The 14,788-nt window shown below is 44.2% G+C and overlaps 1 protein-coding gene across 1 annotated transcript in view; it reads left to right on the forward strand.

Annotated features, from left to right (window-relative positions):
* Window positions 1-4,944: 4,944 nt before the first annotated feature.
* Window positions 4,945-14,788, forward strand: part of LOC147721199 (E3 ubiquitin-protein ligase Siah2-like) — a 93,955-nt gene continuing 84,111 nt past the window's right edge. Inside the window, exon 1 of the mRNA XM_086964680.1 lies at window positions 4,945-5,537. Coding sequence (XP_086820806.1) covers window positions 5,121-5,537 — 417 coding nt within the window. The 5' untranslated portion in view covers window positions 4,945-5,120. The remainder of the gene's footprint in view (window positions 5,538-14,788) is intronic.

Raw genomic sequence — 14,788 nt, forward strand, 5'->3', positions numbered from 1 at the left:
TTACTCTTATTCGAATTTTCACATGCTGTACAATTTCTTACACTTCTTTCAATGTCTAGGTCATACCCTGGCCACCAGTATGAATTTCTTACTCTACTCTTGGTCTTACCAATTCCTAGGTGCCCTTCATTGCAAATATCCAGGAGTTTTGTATGCAAATCTTTAGGTGGAACCACCTTCCCATTCCTTAAAATTAAATCATCTTCCACTGACAATTCGTTTCTAAGTTCCCAAAAAGGACGTAATGGAGCAGGTAATTTTTTCTTGTCAGGCCAGCCCGTTCTTATGTATTTTTTTACCTCATGTAAAACCTCATCTTTTTCCATCTTTTCTGTCCACTCTTCAACAGAAATACATTGCACTTCTTCCAGAAAATTAGCTATACAGAAAGTGTCTATTCCTGAAACCTGTTCTTCATCATTAGGTAGAGGTAGTCGGCTTAGACAGTCCGCCACCTTGTTTCTCACCCCAGGAAGGTATTCAACTTCATAGTTATACTCTAACATTTTCATAGAAATCCTCGATAATCTGGGGGAAGCAACTTGTAGACCCTTTGTGGACAGCACTTTTACCAAAGGTTTGTGATCGCTTCTAAGGGTGATGTTATATCCCCAAATGTATTGTCTGAAGTGGTTCAATGCCCATGCACATGCTAGTGCCTCCCTCTCAATCACCGAATACCTTACTTCAGTGGGCGTGATTGATCGAGAGGAAAAAGCAATGGTAACCTCTTTACCTTCCCCATTGACCTGCGAAAGTACTGCGCCTAACCCCTTGTTGCTCGCATCGGTAGTTACTATGCTTTTCAAAGAGGGGTTAAACCCTTGAAGGGGTGGGGCACCACAAATATCTTCTTTTAGCCTGTTAAATGCCTCTTCACAGGTAGCATTCCACTCAAATTTATTCTTTTGTTTAATGAGTTCCCTTAAATGTAAGGTTTTAGAAGAGAAGTTCTTTACGAACTTTGCATAAAATTCTGATAGGCCTAAGAATGCTCTGACCTCATCCTTATTCTTGGGTGAAGCGGCTTCCCTAATAGCTGCTAGCAGCTCTTTTTTTGGTCTTATACCATTTCCATCAATTTCATGCCCCAAATAGGAGACTTTATTTGCAGCAAATTTGCATTTGCGCAGATCTGCTGTAAGCCCATGATGTTCTAGCAACCCTAAGACTCTGTTGAGTTTAGCATCATGTTCACCTCTGCTTTTGCCTGTTACCATGATGTCATCTTGGAAAATCAATAGATTTTTTTCTCCTTTGAAGAGTTCACTCATCAACCTCTGAAACATGGCCGCGGCAGAGGCCAGTCCAAAAGGTACTCTCTTGAACCTAAAATACCCCAGCGGGGTTACGAATGTGGTAAGACTTCTACTTTTGGGATGTAATGCAACCTGGTGGTAGGCAGAGCTAAGGTCAATTGTTGAAAACCATTTTGCACCATTAGTAAGGGACAGCATCTCGCTAATCTTTGGCAAGGGGAATTGATCCACTAGAATGTTTTTATTAAGATCGCGTAGATCAATGCATAGACGGAGCTTGCCATTTGGCTTCTTCGCGACAACCAAAGGCGAAACCCACTCTGCCGATTCCACCAGTTCGATGATGCCCTCCCTCTGCAACTTTTTAAGTTCATTTTCCACTTCACCAATGATGGAAAATGGTATGTTTCTAGACTTGTGTATGCAGGGCACAGCGTCCCTCTTTAGTTTGATTTCGTGGACGAAACCTTTTAGCTTCCCAATGTTCTCAGAAAATATCCCAGGATACCTTTTTTTGTAGAAATTGTTACATTCTTCTTCTGTTTGCAAAATGAGGACAGGGTCTGGACTGTTTGGATCTAGAATTATACCTAGTTCTCCCTGGTACATCCATCCTAACACAGATGGACCAACCTTGGAGACATACAGTTTGCCAAACGTTTGACGGGATTTAAATTTGAACTCAAGTTCCCTGTAACCTAACATTTCAATAGGTTCATAATTGAATGACTTAGGGAAAACATCTGGTTTCATCAATTTCTTCCCTATGACAGGTACAAATTTCTCCATCCATACTTCTTCATTCACTATAGTATATGGCGAGCCCGAATCTGCCACAATAGACATATCAACCCCGCCAATATTCATGTCACAGATCGGTTTCTTTTTTTTGTTTACCCCATCTTCCACATTCAACACAAATAAGTTCATATCATCCTCATCAGAAGATGCAAATCTTTCTTCTTCCTCTGAAATTACTGCTTTTACATTTCTATTGTTTTTTTGTTTCTTAGGACACATAGCACTAAAATGTCCTACCATACTGCAAATAGAACATTTTTGTCTCACCGCTGGACACGATCTGTCGTTGGCTAGATGGTATCTACTACCGCATCTATAACATCTCCTCTCATCTGAAAGCTTATTTTTATGGCTAGCATCTCTATTTTGTACATATCCAGAACTTGGTTTACCATAACTTTTCCTTGAACTTATGACTTTTTCTACCGTAGATTTTTTCTCAACAGAGGATTTTTCTTCTAGTAAAACAGCCTTTGCACATCTTCCTGTTAATTCAGTACATTTTACAATTTCAACTACTTCTTCCAAAGGCAATTCACCCTTTGCCCACAATTTCTCCTGTACATGTTTATTTGAGGATCTCATAACGACCTGGCCACGAACCAGCTCGTCATGTAATGCCCCAAATCTACAGGTAAGTGCTAAGTTTTTCAACGCAGCAACATAATCCTCTATAGATTCTTCAGGTGCTTGCTTGCGTTGAAAATTTTTTAATCTGTTTACGGAAATAGAAATAGTAGGCTTGAAATACATAGTAAAATCTTCTAATGCAATATTATATACATCTCCAGGCCTAGTTTTTTTGTATATCCTATTATATATTTTCATTGCCTTCGCCCCTAAACAGTGAAGTAGGATTTTCTTTTTCTTCTCTGGGGTCAACTCCTCATCCCCCTCAAAAGTGGATAAATAATTTTCAAAGTACTCCCTCCACTCTTCCCATTTAAGTGCATCATCACCAGTAGAGGGTATGAAAGGTAATGGTGGTGATAGATTCCAAACATTTCCTGTAGCCATTATCTATGCTAAAATTTTACACTTAAGGCTAAGTAGTGGAGAAATGATATATATATATTTTTCCTGAAAATTCACCTCTACACTGAACACTCTCACAGACTTTCCCACTGAAGAATTTTATCACTGTAGTTATTCAGTCAATGTAGCTATGCAGTCAAATAAAGTTAAGTTTTTTTTTCAAAAACTGTATGTGTTTATTTTTTCACCAAAACTAAGTAGTGTTTCTCTGTAAATATTCTACCTAGATGTGCGTGTAATCGATCTTGACAACACGCCAACAATGTTAGGAAAAACAATTTCTTTCACAAGCAGATAATTTCCCTTTTAAAACTGCTCGCCGATGTAAGCAAAGCCTATTTCCTTATCTGCGTGTTGGTGTGCGGATCACCGTGCAGATGACAGACACGACTACCATTCACTGACTTTCTCAAAATGGCCGCCAGACGCCGTCTTACGTTGCGTTTCACTGACGTCACCGCCGAGCCTGACAGGATTTTTTCCTCAAAGATCGTCGTGTGGATGCGCAGGAAGGCGGAACACGCTCCAACTTTCACACGCAAAGACGCTCCTTCTCACAAACGGAATTCTCCTGCCCTTCCACCACGCCGACTCGGACTGAAACACACTGCCTCAAACAACGGTGGCAAACTGTGGAAAACAAAGGCAAATCTCCTCGCAAGTTCTCCACTTCCGCTTCTGCAACCGACAACTGGCAAGAGGGTGGGGAACAAACTGGACCCAAACTTGCAGGCAGTGGCCCTTGGTAATTACCGAGACATCCTCCTATCATCCAAACCTCCTTTCCATTTTTCATTAACGCAGGAGGAGTGAAGCACTGTGAATCCCCATTAGCGCGCAGGGCTTACACAAACAGCAGGGCAAATATGACTCACCCTTTCTTTTTTCTGCTTTCTTCACGATTTCCTGGATGATGTTTTGAGGGAATACTTTGGTTGCTCACGAGAACAGTAACGCTGCTGTACGATTAGTGTCTCGTTAATCTCACTCAATAACAGCGTGGAAGGACAGCAGTTCTCCTTTCGGTTCAGCCTGTTATCTATTCCTCTTCACGGAATTCCAATGAGATGGCAATCCTTGCGGTTCAAGACGTACCCAACAGCAGATTTTCCTTGGCTTCTTGTGGGTTCCTCGTGGTGTCAGGCTCTCCGCCTCGTCGCCACTTGTAAAGATGACAAGATGCAGGTAAGTGGTAAAGTCTTTAATGTAAGAAAACACCTGACACCAAAGGTACGTCTGCTAGCAAGTGCCACTGGCGAGCAACTGTCATTCTGTCAACCTGCCGGTGGTCAGGTAGAACACCCTGACATCATAATGCACCGGCAGGTAGCGCGTGCAGGGAACATGCCGCGAGTGCATTCATAGACCAAGCAACAGTTTAATAAACACAACAATAGGTTTCGCAGTTATGAGAGTTTAAGCTATTGGCATTGTAAATAACAATGCCTTTTATTTATGTTTTTAAAAAGAAAACAAAAATAAAAGGCATTGTTATTTGCAATGTCAATAGCTCAAACATGCGTCAATGCGAGACCTATTGCATTGCAAATGCTTGTTTAAACATCTGCAACAAAATGTCACTTTCAAATGAAAGAGGCAGAGTTGTTTATACTTGTTACCTTGCCTAAGCGTACAGGTGATCACCCAATCACTGAAGATGTCACTGCGTTTTCTTACTGTCAGGTAAGCCATATCATCCAATAAACAGACGCGCAACACCAGAATCTATTTCCGAGGTCCACGACCATTTCCTCCAATCAAGGGCCGCGTCGTCTACGTGCCATCCGTAGGTTCCTATACGGAGCGAGATTCCGTCACTTTCTCGTCCAATGGTAGAGCTTTCCTGTTCCCAAGCCCCCACTCTTCATCTGTGTGCGTGTATTGCTACCGCCATGTTAGTGCAGGCTCGAGCGTTTCGGGTGCTGTGGGGGTCGTTCGCAATGCCGCTCCGTACGACAGGCGGCGCGGATTGAACGCGGCGACTCCAGTCTAAAGCTGAGAGCCGAGTGCTGTCTGCTGCCCGCCATGAGCCGCCCTTCCTCGGCCGGGGGAGGCCTGGGCTCGGGGAAGGCGGGCGGCGGCGGGAAGCACGGCGGGGCAGCCGCTGCTGGCGGGGCGGCGGCGGTGGCCGGAGCGGCCCCCTCTGTAGCAGGGATTTTGCCCTCCCCGGTACAGGGCGCCTCGGCCGCCGCCGCCGGTTCCTCCTCGGCTGGGCCCGCCGCCCTGCCTGCTCAGGCCGCTGAGCTGACGGCCCTATTCGAATGCCCCGTGTGCTTCGATTATGTGCTGCCGCCTATTCTGCAGTGTCAGGCTGGACACTTGGTGTGCAATCAGTGTCGCCAGAAGCTGAGCTGCTGTCCCACCTGCAGAGGCCCGCTCACCCCCAGCATCCGTAACCTGGCCATGGAGAAAGTGGCCTCTACTCTTCCCTTTCCCTGCAAGGTGAGTTTCTGGAGGTGGGCAAGATATTGGAGAAAGTGGCAATGCGGAATAGTTTGTATCAGCAATTAAGATGTAGGACGTAAGTTGATCTCTTAATTCACATGAGCCTGAAATCAAACATTTTCAGAAACTATTATATGTATGAAATTGTCTGAACAGAAACATTGCACGCTTATTGGGCTTACCTGGATGGTTGGCCAAAGAACTGACCTAGTTACTTATAGACACGTTAGCACTGTTGGAATTTAACAACGAATCCACGCCCCACTCCACCCAGTTCTTAAAAGAATCCGCCAAGAACATAAACATGGTGAAACGCGACATTGCGACTCAAATACTAATATGAGACCTGATGTTCGCGAACCTATCTATGAAAGGAACGGTATATGCATAGCAAGGTATCCGTCTATATTGTCTAGGGTAATAAGTGGCGTGACACCGTCATCCAAGAACAGCTCAGTTTGTAAGACTCGTTCTAAAACTGGCTAAAACAGGTGCAAGCGCTATTTGGAAAGCAACTCGTGATAGGAGTCGTGTTAAATTTGTCTAGATACGCCCCCTGATAACTTGTGCGTACAAAATGACAGAACGCGGAACTGTAACAGGTTTACGTTTTTTTTCACTGTTGAGTATTTATTTTGTAAAAGCAGATACAGGACAATAATACGAAATATAAATAAAACTATAACATTATTAAGGTAGACTCACCACTATTCACTGTTAGGCCATTCTCAATATACTCGTTCCGCTTTAAGTGTATGACAGATACTGCCCACCCTTTCACAGCAAGCTGCTGTTACACCTTGTAGGACGGTCATGTATTTGAATATATGTATCATACCCGTTGTACCACATTCAACATGTGGCATAATAGAGTTGAGAGGTGAATGGCCCAACCTTTGACTCGGGCTTGCCTTAACTGTATTCTATAGTTAGTTGCTTCACACTGGACTCACACCTATGGAATGCTCAGTATCGTTCTTCCGTGGACTCATGAGGAGCATCTGTCATGGCACTTGCTCTGAGTCAGTCTTCCCAGAATTGGCAGAGAGCAGTCCATAGAAGTAGATACATACAGTACATCCACCCAGCCATAGTTTGTGTTCTGGGTGCTAGTCCAGCATTGTGGATGCAACCCATCTACAACCAGCCTTAGTATTGAATTTGAAAAGTAATCATAGGAGCAACTCAAAGAATCTTCACAACATGCACAAATTCCAGGAACTATGATGGTATTATGCAGAGAAGTTGGACAGAACGAAGTTGATGTATGTGTGGTGTCAGATAATTGGCCTGTTAGTCTACTTAGAAGTAGTGCTAGCATAACAGAGGTGAATATTAGAAGATTAGGACCTGAAGGAGTGGGTGTTGATCTTTCTTTAGAAAGAATGCATGTATGTTACAGGACAGGAGAAGGAAGGAGGTGAGGTTCAAAGGAGGTTTTGGGGGGACAAGGGGGTGAAACGTGGCAGGGATGTGACCTTGGGCCCTTCTGCTCTAAGCAGGAATAGCCAGTAGAAGAATCCCTTAACCACCCCATCCTTCCCCCTGGGTAGAAGTCCCATGCTACCCTGGTTGTGTGGGGACAAATGTGGCAGGATCACATGACTGCGACTTATCAATATCCCACCAAGAATTCTGGGATCCATGACACCGGGCAGACAAGGCACAATGACACTAGTTCTCATGATGATTGTGGAAATAGTTCAGGATGCGATATGTTCTTGTTGTGAAGAATGTTACAAACATATGTTTGAGTTCTTTACCATCAGGGACAGCTGTACTGTTGCAACAGTCGTTTTCACAAAGAAATGTATTTGTCAAAAGAGAGGAAAAGGTGGGCTATTAATAGTCTTTTTAGGGCTCGCCTGCTGTGCGCATAGCTGGCAAAGCTCTATAGGGGCTTAAACAGCGTTTAACCAAGCACGATTCCACTGGCGATTTCACGCAGTGCATGTGCTTTTTAGGTCATTGCGCAAGCGCAAGCCCTAAAAGGCGCATGCACAATGCCACCAGCCGCCTGCCTGCCTGGCGTAACCACATCAAAGGCAGCCCTCCCAGCGCATTTCTCACTCCCTAATTATTCACGGCCGGCCGTACTTTCAGTTTCGTCTCCTTTTAAAACTTGTTTTCTCAATTGCTGACTCCCCTCTTTCGCCACCAGGACTTGTTTTATTCCCGCCCTCTCCTCCCCCTTAATTCTGCCTCTCTCCTTAATTTCCATGGCATTGGTCAGAGGTCACAAAGTAGTACACCAACATCAAGTTCTTTCACTATTTCATTATAATGATATGTTTTCCTTTCTAAAAGTCAGTGTTATCTTGTCTCAATGTAATATAAATGTTTTGATTCAACGCTTTATTAAATTGTGACACCAGGTGGTGCAAGAGGTACTGAAGGAACTATAGGAATTGATATGTTGTTTTTATCACTCAGTCCCTCCAGCAAGATTGATGTTATAAGATTTTCCTTTGTGTTCTTTTTTTGGCGTAGTGGTCAACTGCCCCTTCTATCCCTGCAGCTGCCTAGCATCCAGTCTCCTCTGTTTCCCTAGCCACCCAGTGTTTCTCATTCACTGCTTCACTTTTCCCCGCCCTCTGTCAGTGTCTTCTACGAGAGAGGTAGAAGGTGAGATTGTCTCCCCCTTCAAGCACAAGGCAAGAATAAGCATCCAGGGTTACGTCCCTCCTCCACATTTTGTTCTGAGTAGGGCCGGTGCTTCATTACATGGCCTGCAGGCAGATGCCGTGCGGCGCCATCACAAAAGTCCACAAGATGGTGTTGTGTGATGTTCTCCAGTATCGAATCTTCGAAGCAAGAGGAGGTGGGGGGGGCAAACCAACAACAAGCTTTATTGTTCTCGGCAATATCCTCTACAATATACATAACCCTATTTAGTATACAATATAATATTAAAACGTGCAAATCCTATATATAAACATAAGGTAACCTTAGCTAAAACATTTCATTAAAAATCTGACACTAAAAGGCAATTAGGCTTTTGTGTTTTCAGTATGTTTGTTGTGAATTCTGGTGTGGTTTTGTTTAAGTGTTTTCCATTGTTTTCACAAACTGTAAAAATCAATGTTTATTAGAATTTACTCGTTTTCACTCCATAAACAATGAGGATGGTGTTTATCCAGTGCTTATAATAAAAAAAATCTGGCTTATCTTTCCTTCCTTTCCTCGTTTATTCTTATTATAATTCTTCTTTACGGCTCCTAATTCTCATATTGTACGTTTACCTTATATTTTGTCTCCTGAGTAACTTTTCATTATTCTCCTCACCTTCCTACCCGTCTCGTATACCAGCATCAAAATTCTTCTTTCCAACAGTCCACCCCTATACTATATCCAAGATGCACATAAAAGGGGTTATCTGTGCACCCATTAAAATTTGAGTCCAGCTAACAAAAGGTTAATGGTGAACATTTAACTCACCTTTATGCTGCTCTAATCTTTAGATAAACAACAAAGATTGACTGAATGAAGATCTTCTATTTGGGACTGGAGATATGTATTTTGTGGGATGCTCTGTGCTCTCATCGCTAAGCAGTGTCCCACTGCCCTGCTGTTTGTCTCAAGATACCAATAACTTGATTAATAAATGTGATAGTACTGTGTGATCTAGGCATGTTTCTGCTCATCATAGTCTTAGGGGCGATGTCTGCTAAGGAGTTAATAAGAAGACTGTTGGGTGTCGGCCTGTACAGTTCACATCACAAATCAGGTTTACTTTACAGTAACCACACAGCTCCACTGATGCACCCACCACACAGCTCCACTGATGCACCCACCACACAGCTCCACTGATGCACCCACCACACAGCTCCACTGATGCACCCACCACTCAGCACCACCACAGCATCACTCAGCGCAACCACAGCATCACTGGTTCAAATATGTTCTTTCAATGTTTCAAGCTGTTTACTAGCTTTCACGCTTTATTACAAATCACAAAAAAAGTTAATATTTCACTTCTGTTCATGGATTTTTAATAAAAAACACTGAACATAATCTTCACAAAAGTTATTTACAAAAGTTTAAGCTTTTGCCATTACAAATTAAATAACTTAAGTATTAATTATTTAAAAAAATTAAAAGCCATTGTTATTTGTAATATCAATACATCTAAGTCGCGTAAATACAAAACATGTTGCATTACAAATGCTATTGTTGTCACATTTGCGAAAGTTATAACTATTGGCATTGTAAATGACAAAGCTATTTAGCTATTTTAAAAAAGAACACATAAATTAAAAAAATTCATTTATAAGACCAATAGCTCAAACTTTCCTAATGCGAGCCCTATTGCATTTCCAATGCTTGTTACTATTTCTAAATGTTTATTGATGGATTTTTCTGCCTGTCGGTCACTGTTGAGCGAACTTGCTGGCTAAATTGTTTGCATGTAGAAAGTTTGCTTTTTAGTTCTGGTATTAGCCGAATTCTTTTTACTTAAACAGTATGTGTAATATGCTTATGGGCTTTCAGCCATCCCTATTCACTCATTGGTCTGTTAATGCCATTCACATTATTCTTTCACCTGTTGCAGAATACAGCAATATGCAGTTGATCATCCAACTTTAGCCACTGGCTTCCATCATTGTGAACAATTGCATTCTGCTGTTCATTTATTTTTTAAATAATTTAGCAGCTTTCCCAGAAATAAGGCTTTAAAAACGCTTGATAAAGTAAGCATCAACAAAGCCAATAGGGTGGCAGCTAACACATACCCATTGACTTTGCCAGTGATTGTTTGGGAAAACCACAGGTGATGGACAGAATGCAGAACAATGTCATACATTCACCCCAGTACAGAGATCTGGGCCCAAATCCATCGTTGTTTTGCACTCCACACCACCCCAGTTCATACATGGCCATATGCAAATCAGTCTGACCCTGTGCCTCATGGGAACAGTCCAGTCCGAACTGCCAAGCCATGCCTTCCCTGGACTGGAAACAAGCTTCCAATGACCAGTTTCTGGCATTCCAGCATTCTTCAGCCCGGCTTGAATCCAGTGGTGTGGAGTGCATGGGGCTCTCGTCTGAGCATACCCATCCCACTCGGGGTGACAAATGCAACCAGCATTTACAATGCAATGGTTTCGCCTTTGTTAAAGTTTGAGATTTTGGTATTGCTTTTGACAAATGGTCTTTTCTAACTTCTTTGAATTATGTGTAAAACATTGCTGTGTTTTACTTTACACAGAAAAGTATGAAAAAACACAATCGTTTACCTGAGTCGGGGCAAGGGAGTTACACGCCAAGGTAACCCCTGCTCACCCTCTAGGTAACGTGGCACGAGCGCCAAGGCTAAACTTGGAGGCGATGTGAGTTAAGTATTTGCGCACGCACCCCAGCAACAACACCAAAGGCCCACCACAAAGGAAACTCCACACAAGGTTATATATAAAAATAGCCTTTTGTATTACACCAAAAATACATTAGATAAGAACACACACTTTACAATGTGCCAACAGGCACGGGCAGAATTTACAGGGGATATGTACAAGACAGGGCCACATGGACCACTGTCAGGAATCAGCACTTTTAGAACTTGGAATATAAAATTACTGTAGCACAAAATAGAACATAAAGCACACAACCAGTAACTACTGGTAACAGTTAAGTACCACCTACGCAATCCTAACCACCTTAGGAACAGGTCATGCAGGGAACCAGGACCTCACTAGCACCACCTGTACTAGCAAGAACAACCACCTAAGTATCAAAATACCTGTAGGGGTATAAGCACATAACACATGATGCAGAACATACATTCTGAGGTGTAAGGAACAAGGCACGTGACGCATTAAAAACACATTCAGAGTTGCAGCGAAAGAACAATTGCGCCAAATTCACGTAAGTCACCACCTGTGACTGTCCCTAGGCCCTCTGGCCTCGTTAGGGCTAGGACGCCCTGTGTCCCAGTGTCAGGGGCCTAAACGTGGCAGCTGCCCACGAAGTGCTGGGCAGCTGTAGACAATGGTGGGGACAACGTTGGAGCCTTCCAGGCTTTGCACAAACCAACTGGCTGTCCTCCCAAGAGCCTCGCTGGACTCTAAAACGAATCTGGCACCTCGAGCCTCTCTCAGGGCTCTCAATACATAATGCCCCCTGAGCCCCTCTGGGCCCTACAAACAACTGTAGTGTTGGAGTCCCCTCCGGACTCTGAGTAAACAGGGGGGGGGGGGGCGGTGGAGTCCCTCTCGGAACTCGTGGACCAATAATGCAACCTGAGCCTCTCAGGGCGCAACAAAAAATGCCCCCAGGATTTTGGTGGAGTCCCTCTCTGTGGACTTGAACTAAAATACTGCCCCCGGGAGCCTTGGTAGGCTCTTCCACACAAATGCCACCTTCGTTGGAGTCCCTCGCTGGGGACTCTAAATAACAAATAGGTGCCCGGAGCCTTGGAGCCTAACTGACTAACATATCCACCACTCAAATTACTTTCATATTTTCACTATACCAATTCACCACTAATCCTTAATGGGTTCCGGAGTAGTGTGCAACTCACCGAAAAAGCGATTCAACGGGTCAGGGGTAGTAAGTGCTATATAAATGCAATTACAATACAATACTTATCTTGCAGCAAGCTGAGCAGAGAAATACGGTGATCAAAAGGTGGAAATATGGCAATAAAAGGGTGCGCACCCTGTGCCAGCCCAGCAGGCGACGGTGGAACAGAAATAAAACAATGGGCAACTGCTTGAAGTTCTGCCGATAATGAGGCGCTAGACTGCCTGAGGAGGCATCACATATGGACTCACTGGTATAATAAAGAAGCTTGTTTAGGGATAAACGTCGTGCACCAGCCTTCAATCCTTTCCCTACCCCCCCGTCCATCCTAGATTCCCACAGCCCCTCTTGGTGTAGCGCGTTTCCACCACAACGCGCATCCTGCGGAAATATGAGTCTGAAAACGTAAGACAGAAGGAAAGACTGCACACCATGCTGGAGTCTAAAAATAGGCATGGGAGCCCCCTCCTTCTGCCAGGATTCTGCGGTGTCAGTCCCTGCGTAGGAAGCGCTCCTCGCCCCTGCCTTGCGCAGGGGAAGCCCCTCTCCTTAGACCCTACCCCTGCCCGGACCCGGCCCACCCACTCCCCTCTGACGCCCACCAGGGACCTATGGACGCAAATATTTTCCCAGCTGCGAAACAGGGAGTCGGTAGCTCAAACCTCGGATTTCCCAAGTCACGTAACTTAAGGACCCTGAATGCATTGTTTTAACACCGAGCCTCAGTTCGATTATTTGCCAAATGTAGAAGCACTTAGAAATGAGGTAAACACTGTTGGGCGCTAAGAATAACGAGCATTTACACGACTGCCCTGCAAAACCTGTAACCCGCTCGCGACAAAGGGAGGTATTAAAACACGACAAAGGAGAGGATGGAGAAATAATGAGAGAAGGAAAACGGGCGGGGGGGACGGGGGTATTCTGCCATATGGAAGAGAAGTGCCTAGAGGGGAGCGGGGGTGACTCACAAAGATGAGAGGAAGAGAAAATTGTGAGAGGCGGCAATGGAAGGACATCCTCAAAACCAGTGTTGGAGGTCCCCGAAACCAATAGCACTGTTAGGCCGTTCTAATGGCATACAGTGCTACATCAATATATGCTATTAAAAAATAAATGTATGGCAAATCAAAGATAAAATAGAAAGGAGAGGGTCAGACAAAGCTGTGGGTCGAAGGACCGTGGAAAGTCGCGGAAAGAAGGACATGGTTGACAAAGAAACTAATACAGCAGCATGGCAAGGCAGAACAATGACGGCGATTGCACCCACAAAACAACAGATATGGTTGGGGTGCATGCATGTCAACATTTGCGAACACCCGCATAGAAGAATTTGAAGCTGACATGGGGAATGTCCGATTTACCCCTGTAGGCTTGCACTGCAGGCAGTTGGACAAAGAATGTAGACAAAATTTCATGGAAAGAAGAAGGTTGTGAATTTGATGGGGCGGAGAGAGAGAATAACAAGCACCTACGGGCACACGGACAGCAGGAGGGGGGCGGGAACGGGGACACTAACAGCGGGAGGGGGGCAGGAACAGGCGCACGGACAGCGGGAGGCGTGGCGGGAACGGAGAGCGGTACATCGCGCAACCCACCCCTGAAAACGACACTTCAAAAATGACGGAAACAAAGCTTGATAAATAAATAAACAGCCCACCGCCGCGATGACTATCAGAAAAGGGTGGAGAGGGAAGATATCGCGAGCGCCCACGAATCTGGTCCGGCCATGACGGACAGATCTCTGTTCCAATGGCTAGCCTCCATTTATGGAGCTAGCCAATGGAACAGAGGGCGGATTCCCAAGCCACATATTATTCTCATTAGGTTTTCGCCTGCGCGAAAAGCTGCGCAGTGCGCAGCTTTCACTTAGGACGAAACCTAAACAGGTGATGGACAGAATGCAGAACAATGTCATACATTCACCCCAGTACAGAGATCTGGGCCCAAATCCATTGTTTTTTTTGCATTTCACACCACCCCAGTTCAGACATAGCCATATGCAAATCAGTCTGACCCTGTACCTCATGGTAACAGTCCAGCCTGAACTGCCAAGCCATGCCTTCCCTGGACCGGACCTACTGTCCAGCAAATGGTGAGTTGGAATTTGAGCCACTGGTTTTCCTACCATGCTGGGGTTCTACTGATTCAGAGAGAAGAAACTGTGGTGCTGCACTTAGGGCACAAGAGCTCCTACCTAGGCTGGTCAAGTGGCAATCTGGCAGAGTGGTGTGCTTATTTAGGGTGTGACTGTGCTTTTCTTGGCAGGTGTCCGTAGTAGTCTTGGCCCCTTGATATACTGCTGTTCAAAGAAAAAAATTGTCAAGAGATTTTCATTTTTGATTTGTTTTTTTTGGTATCATTTGAGAAGTAATTTAGCTTGGCTAGACACTGCTATTCTGGGCTGATTTTGTTTCTGCACAACTTTTTTTTTAAAATGGCCGATGTGTTGCAGTGATGTAATTTTTAAGGAACCATGTGACCTATATACTTCATTTTGGTGTCAAAAATAGGTTTTGGGGGTAAGATAGTCTTATAGAGACAGAAAAAAACTCCTACGAGCAACCCTTCTGCCATTTTCCAAAATGGTGGCTCTATAATGTGTGTTAGCCATCATATTGGTAATTTAATGTTAATATTGTTTTTGTTTCAGGTTTTCAGTTGATTCAAATTCCTAAATATGAGCGAAGCAGGTAGTAGCCTAGGATCTTTACCTCCTGAAAGATTTTTGC

Source organism: Lissotriton vulgaris, chromosome 4_1 (assembly GCF_964263255.1).
Source record: "Lissotriton vulgaris chromosome 4_1, aLisVul1.2, whole genome shotgun sequence".
NCBI classification, from domain to species: Eukaryota; Metazoa; Chordata; class Amphibia; order Caudata; family Salamandridae; genus Lissotriton; species Lissotriton vulgaris.